The 13,537-nt window shown below is 48.8% G+C and overlaps 1 protein-coding gene across 1 annotated transcript in view; it reads left to right on the top strand.

Annotated features, from left to right (window-relative positions):
• The first annotated feature begins 410 nt into the window (after window positions 1-410).
• Window positions 411-13,537, top strand: part of trim44 (tripartite motif containing 44) — a 75,541-nt gene continuing 62,414 nt past the window's right edge. Inside the window, exons 1-3 of the mRNA XM_084451312.1 lie at window positions 411-527; window positions 1,576-2,249; window positions 10,423-10,500. Coding sequence (XP_084307438.1) covers window positions 1,581-2,249; window positions 10,423-10,500 — 747 coding nt within the window. The 5' untranslated portion in view covers window positions 411-527; window positions 1,576-1,580. The remainder of the gene's footprint in view (window positions 528-1,575; window positions 2,250-10,422; window positions 10,501-13,537) is intronic.

The raw sequence follows: 13,537 nt of genomic DNA on the forward strand, positions 1-13,537 counted from the left end.
TTGATGACTTAAACTTGTGTTCAGAATATTTACTAGCCTGTTCTGCCATAGTGTAGCCTAGCAACAGCCTGCCAAACACTGGCAGGCAGCTTAATAGCCTCTTACTGTTAACGTTAGCTCTCTCTACAGAGAACACAAGCGTGGGTTTCTCTGTCTCAAGCCTAGCCTACTAATCCTGCTCCATTCCTCCTGTCTGTGCCTTTGTTCTGGTTGTCAAGCCTGTTTCTGTCTCTGTCGCTCTCACTGAAGAAGCAGGATATAGGGGAGGGGGGGCGCCGGCAGCAGCTAATGACAACAAGGAAGTGCAGCTGAAGCTGTTAGCTTAGCTGCTAAGCGAAAGTGGAGCGGGATTCGGGCGGCTATGCTAAGGAAGTGCTAACTAACGTGTCCACTAACGTGCGGATCCGCTCAGCCAGCCCTGCAGAGAGAGAAACAGAAAGATAACAGGAACACAGGAAGAGAGAGAAAGAGGGGAGCCTGGCACGTAAACAAACCGGCAAACACACACAGGAACCGAACTGAGCACGGTAAGATCCCTGGGGTAGTTGGGGGGGAGGGGAGGGTTTGTATGTTAGCGTTTGAGTCACAGCAGAGAAGGGAATAGGGGAGAGTTTTATGTGCAGTGAAGCTGTGGGCCTGTGCTCTGCTGGCTGTTCGTGTCAGTGGAAGGAAAGAGAAACGCGCAGAGCACGGGAGAGGGTGGCCCAGAGGAACAAGGAACTGAGGAGGGAGAGAGAGAGAAAGAGAGAGAAGCTTTGTGTGTAACGTTAGCCAGGACCCTGCTGTGTGTGTGTGTGTGTGTGTGTGTGTGTGTGTGTGTGTGTGTGTGTGTGTGTGTGTGTGTGTGTGTGTGTGTGTGTGTGTGTGTGTGTGTGTGTGTGTGTGTGTGTGTGTGTGTCAGGCATACAGAGAGAGAGGTGTGTCCTTTCACAGGCAGCATTCCCGACGAGTGACCTGAAAGGGGGTTATTGGTCAAGTCCTGACACTGGACAGAGGGGGTGGAGCTAAGAGAGAAAGTGTGTGTGTGTGTGTGTGTGTGTGTGTGTGTGTGTTTTGGTCCTGTTGAGAACACACTCAGCACTTTTAGGCAAGTCTTTGTGTGAGTGTGTAAAAAGAGAGGGTGTGTGTGTGTGTGTACACAAAGGCAGTTGAGCGTGACAGGAAACTGGAAAGGCTCATGTCAGTCGACGCCATCAGGCAGGAGGGATCTTAACGGGACACACAGGGCCGTGGGGGGTCATCCGTGCGTTGAACATGTAACTGAGAAGCCTATAGGCAATGTCATTTGAGCCCAGGACGAGACTTGAAGAGCGATAATGCTCCTAAAACATGATAAGTCCAGGGGTGCTGACTGTAACATTTAGTAGGCTACTGCCTTTCTGCTGAGCTCAGTGTGAGTATATTCCCAGGGTCAAGTCTATTTATACCCTGTCCTCTGCTCCTCTGCCCTGTCTGCCCTCGCTACTCCCTCTCCTTCTCTCCTGTTCTCTACCCCCTCCTCCTCTCCTGCTCTCTCCTCCTATCCTCTCTCCCCCGCGGGGGTCCGATCCGGCCGCCACATCCCCACCACACCAGCCGGGATGACCAATCAGGAGCAGCCGTGGAGAGTCGCCGTGGCCGCCCGGGGGGGCGAGGAGGAGGAGCTCCCCCTGATGGACGGCTGGTGTGACGCCTGCGAGCCCGACGAGGCCCAGCCCGCCGCCCAGGTGTGCCGCGCCTGCGGCTTCGCCTTCTGCCCGGCGCACGCCGCCGCGCACGCCGCCAGCACGGGGCACCTGCTGACGCCGTACGACCAGGGCGAGGGCGCCGCGTCCGCTCAGAGGCCCGGCATGGGCGGGGACTCCGGGGCGGTGGGAGGGGGCGGGGCCGGGGCAGAGGTTGAGGCAGGGGCGGTGTTGAGGATGGGGGAGCGATTACAGGAGAACATTGCCCTCTTCGGGGCCAGGGTGGAGGAGGAGATCGAGGAGATGGGAAAGGCGGCGGTGGCGGCGGGCGAAGGCGAGGAGGCGGGCCGTGCCGAGGCGGACGGGGGGGCGGGGAAGGAGGCGGAGGAGGCAGGCGGCGCGGCCGCGGAGCCCGGGCGGAGGGATACGGTGACGGTGGAGAGGCTTCGCTGCAAGGTGCACGGACAGGAGGGCTCCCTCTACTGCAAGCCCGACGAGAAGGTCATCTGCGTGGTGTGTGCCGTGCAGGGCGAGCACCGGGACCATGAGATCATCACCCTGCACGAGGCCTACGTCTGGCAGAAGGTCAGTCGCGCAGTGATGATCTCACACGCGCCTCTTGCATGTCTATAGAGGGATTTTCACAGCCCATCATCAGTCAGCCATGTTGGAGGTTTTAGGCTGCTGAATGTAGACATCTATGTAGACGTAGGCGTCTTTCTGTCTGTCTGTCTGTCTGTCTGTCTGTCTGTCTGTCTGTCTGTCTGTCTGTCTGTCTGTCTGTCTGTCTGTCTGTCTGTCTGTCTGTCTGACTGTCTGTCTGTCTATTGATCTATCTTTCTAGCTAGTTGGCTGGCCGTTAAAACCATATTGTCACATTTCTTGGCAGCTCATTTGGCTCAATTCATAGAGAGTGTTGCCCATAGATCCTGTCCCAGCAGCCATTTTGACATGTTATTGCAGGGCAAACATAGGATGAATTGCAGCCCAATTCCATTTAGGATTTTTTGCTTGCATGCTGGCTTGGTGGAATGGCTGTGACTCACTAAATATGGGCCTTAATTAATTTGACCAATTACAACCCTGCTATGACAAGTCAAAATGGCTGCAAGTCAAAATGGCTGCCAGGAAAAAGGTCTATTGGATTTAATTTCTACTGCTGTAAATTTCTATTACATGGATAGTGTACTTTGCTGAGGAAATTTAGATCCTTTGTACTTAGTTCTCAAGGTAGAGAGGGATCCTCAAAGCCTCTTACTCTGATGCAGTGTATTAAATGAAATCCTCTATGCAGTGAAGTGCAATGCAATTATTTCTGATGGAATAACCAAGAGTGTGCATGTGGGATTCATTCTGTGCCCCCTGCTGTAACTAATCAGAGTAGCATATACAGGCTAGTCTAGTCTAGCCTTTCTGTTGGGCTGCATCATTCAAACACAGCCTACATAGTCAATATAAAGGAGGAGTCGCTGGAACACACACACAATTCAAGCCATTTTATTAGGTCAGTTAGGTCAATTTTATTTACATAACACATGTTCATACAAGCAAATGTAGGCAATTGCTTTGCAGAATAAGAAAAGATCAATAAAAACATTGTTTATTAGTAAATACAAATAAGAAAATAAAACAGGACGGATGATGTATGATAAAAGAGAATAGAAAATAAAAAACAAAAATTCAAAATGAGAATAAAAAATGTAAAATTGAGGAGATTTAATTTAAATAAACAGGTAAAGTTACATGATGAAAGTGAGATTAAAAATGTATGTCTTAAAATTAGTTTTAAAGTTCCCACAGTTTCAACCATTCTTAGGTTTTCTGGCAGTGTATTCCAGAGGCTGGGGGCGTACAAACTGAAGTCCCAGCCTTTTTATTAGGTGCAGGTAGAAGAGACTGCTGTTCTGATGTTAGTTACATCTTCATCGGAGTCATGACTGGGATGTAAGATGTACCTAACATGGAAACGTTAGTCCGTGTGGTCCAGCGACTCCTTCTCTTTACACTGCCACAGTCCTCCTGAGACGCGCCGGTCTGCCCATAGAAGCCGGCGCGAGACAAGGACTCCTTCCTGTCATACAGTCAACTCACCACCAGGACTGTGGATGAGTTCACCACCGCTTCAACGCCTGCTTAATCATCCCTCTACCGCCCTGGTCTCCCAACTCCGGGATGAGCACGTTCCAGCGTGTCCCTTTAGCTTTGCATCAATTACAGTGTCCCAGCGTTGATATGCAGGGCAGACATGACTCATCTCTGAACAGAGAGGGAAGGACATGAGGCTGTCCCATCCCACGCTCGCACGCCATCTGCAACAATGCGCTACAGCTCCCATTAGTGAGCCTTGTCTGATCTAAGTGGTGCATCGGGTACGAGGCCCGAACGTCCTGAATTAGCTGGTAAACAAGCGATCAGGATTCGTGTACAGCCTCGGTAACAGCATCCGCCCACCTTGATGTAGGAGAGTACATTGTTTGACAAGTGCTGGATTGTAGCTAAGCTGTGATCACTGTAGTACTGATAGCTACCTGGGGAACACTATCCTCCCTGGCCCCACTATACTGTCCATCACTATACTATCCATCACTATACTAGCTACCTGGTGAACACTATCCTCCCTGGCCCACTATACTATCCATCACTATACTATCCATCACTACACTAGTTACCTGGGGAACACTATCCTCCCTGGCCCACTATACTATCCATCACTATACTATCCATCACTATACTACCCATCACTACACTAGCTACCTGGGGAACACTATCCTCCCTGGCCCACTATACTATCCATCACTATACTAGCTACCTGGGGAACACTATCCTCCCTGGCCCACTATACTATCCATCACTATACTATCCATCACTACACTAGCTACCTGGGGAACACTATCCTCCCTGGTCCACTATATTATCCATCACTATACTATCCATCACTATACTAGCTACCTGGTGAACACTATCCTCCCTGGCCCACTATACTATCCATCACTATACTATCCATCACTATACTATCCATCACTACACTAGTTACCTGGGGAACACTATCCTCCCCGGCCCACTATACTATCCATCACTATACTAGCTACCTGGGGAACACTATACTCCCTGGCCCACTATACTATCCATCACTATACTATCCATCACTATACTAGCTACCTGGAGAACACTATCCTCCCTGGCCCACTATACTATCCATCACTATACTAGCTACCTGGGGAACACTATCCTCCCTGGCCCACTATACTATCCATCACTATACTATCCATCACTATACTAGTTACCTGGAGAACACTATCCTCCCTGGCCCACTATACTATCCATCACTATACTATCCATCACTATACTATCCATCACTATACTATCCATCACTACACTAGCTACCTGGGGAACACTATCCTCCCTGGCCCACTATACTATCCATCACTATACTATCCATCACTATACTAGCTACCTGGAGAACACTATCCTCCCTGGCCCACTACAGTATACTATCCATCACTATACTATCCATCACTATACTATCCATCACTACACTAGCTACCTGGGGAACACTATCCTCCCTGGCCCACTATACTATCCATCACTATACTATCCATCACTACACTATCCATCACTATACTATCCATCACTATACTAGCTACCTGGAGAACACTATCCTCCCTGGCCCACTATACTATCCATCACTATACTAGCTACCTGGGGAACACTATCCTCCCTGGCCCACTATACTATCCATCACTATACTATCCATCACTATACTATCCATCACTATACTATCCATCACTACACTAGCTACCTGGGGAACACTATCCTCCCTGGCCCACTATACTATCCATCACTATACTATCCATCACTATACTAGCTACCTGGGGAACACTATCCTCCCTGGCCCACTATACTATCCATCACTATACTATCCATCACTATACTATCCATCACTATACTAGTTACCTGGAGAACACTATCCTCCCTGGCCCACTATACTATCCATCACTATACTATCCATCACTATACTATCCATCACTACACTAGCTACCTGGGGAACACTATCCTCCCTGGCCCACTATACTATCCATCACTATACTATCCATCACTATACTATCCATCACTATACTAGCTACCTGGGGAACACTATCCTCCCTGGCCCACTATACTATCCATCACTATACTAGGTAGCCGGTGAACACTATCCTCCCTGGCCCACTATACTATCCATCACTATACTATCCATCACTATACTAGCTACCTGGTGAACACTATCCTCCCTGGCCCACTATACTATCCATCACTATAATATCCATCACTATACTATCCATCACTACACTAGTTACCTGGGGAACACTATCCTCCCTGGCCCACTATACTATCCATCACTATACTATCCATCACTATACTATCCATCACTATACTATCCATCACTATACTAGCTACCTGGGGAACACTATCCTCCCTGGCCCACTATACTATCCATCACTATACTATCCATCACTACACTAGCTACCTGGGGAACACTATCCTCCCTGGCCCACTATACTATCCATCACTATACTATCCATCACTATACTAGCTACCTGGTGAACACTATCCTCCCTGGCCCACTATACTATCCATCACTATACTATCCATCACTATACTATCCATCACTACACTAGTTACCTGGGGAACACTATCCTCCCTGGTCCACTATACTATCCATCACTATACTATCCATCACTATACTAGTTACCTGGAGAACACTATCCTCCCTGGCCCACTGTACTATCCATCACTATACTATCCATCACTATAATATCCATCACTATACTATCCATCACTATACTAGCTACCTGGGGAACACTATACTCTCTGGCCCACTATACTATCCATCACTATACTAGTTACCTGGAGAACACTATCCTCCCTGGCCCACTGTACTATCCATCACTATACTATCCATCACTATACTAGCTACCTGGGGAACACTATACTCCCTGGCCCACTATACTATCCATCACTATACTATCCATCAATATACTAGCTACCTGGGGAACACTATACTCCCTGGCCCACTATACTATCCATCACTATACTATCCATCAATATACTAGCTACCTGGGGAACACTATACTCCCTGGCCCACTATACTATCCATCACTATACTATCCATCACTATACTAGCTACCTGGGGAACACTATCCTCCCTGGCCCACTATACTATCCATCACTATACTATCCATCACTATACTAGCTACCTGGAGAACACTATCCTCCCTGGCCCACTATACTATCCATCAATATACTATCCATCACTATACTATCCATCACTATACTAGCTACCTGGGGAACACTATCCTCCCTGGCCCACTATACTATCCATCACTATAATATCCATCACTATACTATCCATCACTACACTAGTTACCTGGGGAACACTATCCTCCCTGGCCCACTATACTATCCATCACTATACTATCCATCACTATACTATCCATCACTACACTAGCTACCTGGGGAACACTATCCTCCCTGGCCCACTATACTATCCATCACTATACTATCCATCACTATACTAGCTACCTGGGGAACACTATACTCTCTGGCCCACTATACTATCCATCACTATACTATCCATCACTACACTAGCTACCTGGAGAACACTATCCTCCCTGGCCCACTACAGTATACTATCCATCACTATACTATCCATCACTATACTATCCATCACTACACTAGCTACCTGGGGAACACTATCCTCCCTGGCCCACTATACTATCCATCACTATACTATCCATCACTACACTATCCATCACTATACTATCCATCACTATACTAGTTACCTGGAGAACACTATCCTCCCTGGCCCACTGTACTATCCATCACTTTACTATCCATCACTATACTATCCATCACTATAATATCCATCACTATACTATCCATCACTATACTAGTTACCTGGAGAACACTATCCTCCCTGGCCCACTGTACTATCCATCACTATACTATCCATCACTATACTATCCATCACTATAATATCCATCACTATACTATCCATCACTATACTAGCTACCTGGGGAACACTATACTCTCTGGCCCACTATACTATCCATCACTATACTAGTTACCTGGAGAACACTATCCTCCCTGGCCCACTGTACTATCCATCACTATACTATCCATCACTATACTAGCTACCTGGGGAACACTATACTCCCTGGCCCACTATACTATCCATCACTATACTATCCATCAATATACTAGCTACCTGGGGAACACTATACTCCCTGGCCCACTATACTATCCATCACTATACTATCCATCAATATACTAGCTACCTGGGGAACACTATACTCCCTGGCCCACTATACTATCCATCACTATACTAGCTACCTGGGGAACACTATCCTCCCTGGCCCACTATACTATCCATCACTATACTATCCATCACTATACTAGCTACCTGGAGAACACTATCCTCCCTGGCCCACTATACTATCCATCAATATACTATCCATCACTATACTATCCATCACTATACTAGCTACCTGGGGAACACTATCCTCCCTGGCCCACTATACTATCCATCACTATACTATCCATCACTATACTATCCATCACTATACTAGCTACCTGGTGAACACTATCCTCCCTGGCCCACTATACTATCCATCACTATAATATCCATCACTATACTATCCATCACTACACTAGTTACCTGGGGAACACTATCCTCCCTGGCCCACTATACTATCCATCACTATACTATCCATCACTATACTATCCATCACTACACTAGCTACCTGGGGAACACTATCCTCCCTGGCCCACTATACTATCCATCACTATACTATCCATCACTATACTAGCTACCTGGGGAACACTATACTCTCTGGCCCACTATACTATCCATCACTATACTATCCATCACTATACTAGCTACCTGGAGAACACTATCCTCCCTGGCCCACTACAGTATACTATCCATCACTATACTATCCATCACTATACTATCCATCACTACACTAGCTACCTGGGGAACACTATCCTCCCTGGCCCACTATACTATCCATCACTATACTATCCATCACTACACTATCCATCACTATACTATCCATCACTATACTAGCTACCTGGGGAACACTATCCTCCCTGGCCCACTATACTATCCATCACTATACTATCCATCACTATACTAGTTACCTGGAGAACACTATCCTCCCTGGCCCACTGTACTATCCATCACTTTACTATCCATCACTATACTATCCATCACTATAATATCCATCACTATACTATCCATCACTATACTAGCTACCTGGGGAACACTATACTCTCTGGCCCACTATACTATCCATCACTATACTAGTTACCTGGAGAACACTATCCTCCCTGGCCCACTGTACTATCCATCACTATACTATCCATCACTATACTAGCTACCTGGGGAACACTATACTCCCTGGCCCACTATACTATCCATCACTATACTATCCATCACTATACTAGTTACCTGGAGAGCACTATCCTCCCTGGCCCACTACAGTATACTATCCATCACTACACTAGGTAGCCGGTGAACACTATCCTCCCTGGCCCACTATACTATCCATCACTATACTACCTACCTGGGGAACACTATCCTCCCTGGCAAAGTCTTATAATTGATCACTGTAGCATTGCTAGCTAGCTGGTGCACAGTACCCTCCTCCCTGGCACACTCTCACATGATTGGGCGGATTGGGCGGATGGACCAGAATGCCGCAGGCTACATAATCTGCAGTACAGGCACGCGGTGCCATTTAACCAGCTACAGTGACAGTTGTGTTTTCAATGTGGCACAGTTGAAATGCTTCACCTATTCATAGCATGGGTTTTGCATTCATTTGTATTCTATGTATTTCATATTTATATATTTGTATTGTTATTTATTGTGTTGTGTGCTTTGTATACGGCTCCCTTGCGAAAGAGATATGTCTCAATGGGACTTGCTTCTAAAAATAAAGAAAAGAGACCGTACAAAGAAGTCAGACCGTACGAAATCAAGTAATCATTTGTTGACAAAACCTCTTCAAACTGTCCTTTGATTTAGAACGTGCTAGAAATCCTAACTGTTCTCTCCTACAGGGAAGGGAGGGGTATGAGCTGCTGGGCTGACTGACTGGTCTTTCTTACAGGGCAGGGAGGGGTATGACCTGCGGGGCTGACTGACTGGTTTCTCTTACAGGGCAGGGAGGGATATGAGCTGCTGGACTGACTGGCTGGTCTCTCTTCTACAGGGCAGGGAGGGGTATGACCTGCTGGGCTGACTGACTGGTCTCTCTCCTACAGGGCAGGGAGGGGTATGACCTGCTGGGCTGACTGACTGGTCTCTCTTCTACAGGGCAGGGAGGGGTATGACCTGCTGGGCTGACTGACTGGTCTCTCCTACAGGGCAGGGAGGGATTTGAGCTGCTGGTCTCTCTCCTACAGGGCAGGGAGGGGTATGACCTGCGGGGCTGACTGGCTGGTCTCTCTTCTACAGGGCAGGGAGGGGTATGACCTGCGGGGCTGACTGACTGGTCTCTCTCCTACAGGGCAGGGAGGGGTATGACCTGCTGGGCTGACTGACTGGTCTCTCCTACAGGGCAGGGAGGGGTATGACCTGCGGGGCTGACTGACTGGTCTCTCTCCTACAGGGCAGGGAGGGATATGACCTGCGGGGCTGACTGACTGGTCTCTCTCCTACAGGGCAGGGAGGGATATGACCTGCGGGGCTGACTGACTGGTCTCTCTCCTACAGGGCAGGGAGGGATATGACCTGCTGGGCTGCACTCAGCAGATGGCTGAGAAGATCAAGACCAAATGGACCAGCCCAGAGGTGAGCTCCTCCCCCCACCCAGCACGATGAGCTCCTCCCCCCACCCAGCATGATGAGGTTCTCCCCCCACCCAGCACGATGAGCTCCTCCCCCCACCCAGCATGATGAGGTTCTCCATCCTCCCAGCATGATGAGGTTCTCCACCCTCCCAGCATGATGAGGTTCTCCACCCACCCAGCATGATGAGGTTCTCCACCCACCCAGCATGATGAGGTTCTCCACCCACCCAGCATGATGAGGTTCTCACTGACCCAGCATGATGAGGTTCTCACTGACCCAGCATGATGAGGTTCTCACTGACCCAGCATGATGAGGTTCTCCCTGACCCAGCATGATGAGGTTCTTACTGACCCAGCATGATGAGGTTCTCCCCCCACCCAGCATGATGAGGTTCTCCCCCCACCCAGCATGATGAGGTTCTCACTGACCCAGCATGATGAGGTTCTCCCTGACCCAGCATGAAGAGGTTCTCACTAGTCTCGCATAGCCAGACCTTCTCACTAGTCTCTCATATCCAGACGTATCTCCACACTTCGTTTACGCTGTGCCAGCGCGGGAGACAGGTCTGGCTGGACACATTACCATTTTGCAATAGGGGGGAAAAAACGCAGTATTTCTTTAAACCAACCACAGTTCGCAAAATAGTCTGGATCGAATCTGATTGGTGCCGAGAGAATCTCTTGGCCCGAATCAGATTAATTTGTGTCGCCAGACTCGCCACTGATTGGGCAGTGTGACAACAAATGACGAGCTTTATTGCCAAAACCTACATCCGTTGAGCCAGACTAGGTTCTTACTGACCCAGCATGATGAGGTTCTCACTGACCCAGCCAGCCCCAGCAGAACCAGCTAACACACTGACCCAGTCCTAGTAGAACCAGCTAACACTCACACTGACACAGCTGATGGAAGGAAGGAAGGAAGGAAGGAAGGAAGGAAGGGAGGGAGGGAGGGAGGAAGGAAGGAAGGAAGGAAGGAAGGAAGGAAGGAAAGAAAGAAAGAAAGAAAGAAAGAAAGAAAGAAAGAAAGAAAGAAAGAAAGAAAGAAAGAAAGAAAGAAAGAAAGAAAGAAAGAAAGAAAGAAAGAAAAAAAAAATTTAGAAGAGAACATATTCACACTGTCCCAGTCCCAGTAGAACCACAGTACTGCGTCTGATTCCCTGGCCCAGTAGAACCACAGTACTGGGTCTGATTCCCTGTCCCAGTAGAACCACAGTACTGGGTCTGATTCCCTGGCCCAGTAGAACCACAGTACTGGGTCTGATTCCCTGTCCCTGTCCCAATAGAACCACAGTACTGGTCTGATTCCCTGTCCCAGTAGAACCACAGTACTGGGTCTGATTCCCTGTCCCAGTAGAACCACAGTACTGGTCTGATTCCCTGGCCCTGACCCAGTAGAACCACAGTACTGGTCTGATTCCCTGGCCCTGACCCAGTAGAACCACAGTACTGGGTCTGATTCCCTGGTCCTGTCCCAGTAGAACCACAGTACTGGGTCTGATTCCCTGGTCCTGTCCCAGTAGAACCACAGTACTGGGTCTGATTCCCTGGCCCAGTAGAACCACAGTACTGGGTCTGATTCCCTGGCCCTGACCCAGTCCCAGTAGAACCACAGTACTGGTCTGATTTCCTGGGTAGAAAGGAGCAGAGCACAGCGCTCTGCAACAGTGGCAGCAGTCAACACGCATCATCCCAGCATCATCCCAACATCATCCCTGCATCATCCCTGCATCATCCCTGCATCATCCCAACATCATCCCAACATCATCCCTGCATCATCCCAGAACGAAATAGAGAGGGATTAGTAAGAGATTAACATAACGATAGACATGACAGGCTGTACACACACAGCCACCAACGATCCCAATCAATGCATTCATTCATCTTTTCATTGATTGATTGATTGATTGATTGATTCATTAATTAATGAATTAATTAATTCCTTCACTGGTACGGTAGTTGGACCAGTCTCCTGGGGTGGGGGGTCTTTCTAAATACCCCTCAGATCTACTGTATGACATGGTTGAATTCTCCTTCATCTCGTTCCAGAACAGTGAGTGTTCTGGGCTGCTGGATGAAGTGATCGCCTCCCTACTGTACTGCATTCCATAAGGCTTTTCATCAAATATGAATGGAATAGAATATAGAAAATAACCAGTTGACAAATCCATTCAGGCTTCCTTATTTCTCAGCAGCCTTGGAGAGGGAGGCTTTAATTCAATCCCCAATCTGACTCTGGTCTGGCGCCGGGCCAGCGGACAGAACCCTTCGGCCCATCTTGATGCTGGTGCAGCAGTTCTAGACGGGTCCGAGCCAAGCGGGCCAGTCTCTTCCATCTATCATCTACAACACCTGCTCCGCCCGCCAACCCTGCTGCCCATACACTGCTCCTCTCCTCCCCTCATCCTCTTCCTCTCATCTCTCCCACTCATCCTCTCTGCATTCTCCTTCCCTCGTCTTCTCCTCATCCTCTCCTCATCCTCTCCTCTCTCCCTCACTCATCCTATCCCCTCATCCTCTCCTCATCCTCTCCTCTCCCCCACTCATCCTCTCCTCTTCTCCCCTCGTCCTCTATCCTCCCCTCATCCTCTCTCCCTAACTCATCCTATCCTCTCTCCCACTCATCCTCTCATCCTCTCCTCGTCCTCTATCCTCCCTTCATCCTCTCTCCCTCACTCATCCTTTCCCCTCATCCTCTCCTCTCCCACTCATCCTCCCCCACTCATCCTCTCCCCTCATCCTCTCCCCTCATGCTCTCCACTCATCCTCTCCCCTCATCCTCTCCACTCATCCTCTCCTCCCCCACTCATCCTCTCCCCTCATCCTCTCCTCCCCCACTCATCTTCTCCACTCATCCTCTCCCCTCATCCTCTCCACTCATCCTCTCCCCTCATCCTCTCCCCTCATCCTCTCCACTCATCCTCTCCTCCCCCACTCATCCTCTCCCCTCATCCTCTCCACTCATCCTTTTCTCTCCAAGATTCAAGGAAGTCCAGGATCCACTTGCAGAGAGCGTTGTTTTTACCCAGGACCCTGAG

The sequence above is a fragment of the Borostomias antarcticus genome, assembly GCF_949987555.1.
Source record: "Borostomias antarcticus genome assembly, chromosome: 16".
Classification (NCBI taxonomy): Eukaryota; Metazoa; Chordata; class Actinopteri; order Stomiiformes; family Stomiidae; genus Borostomias; species Borostomias antarcticus.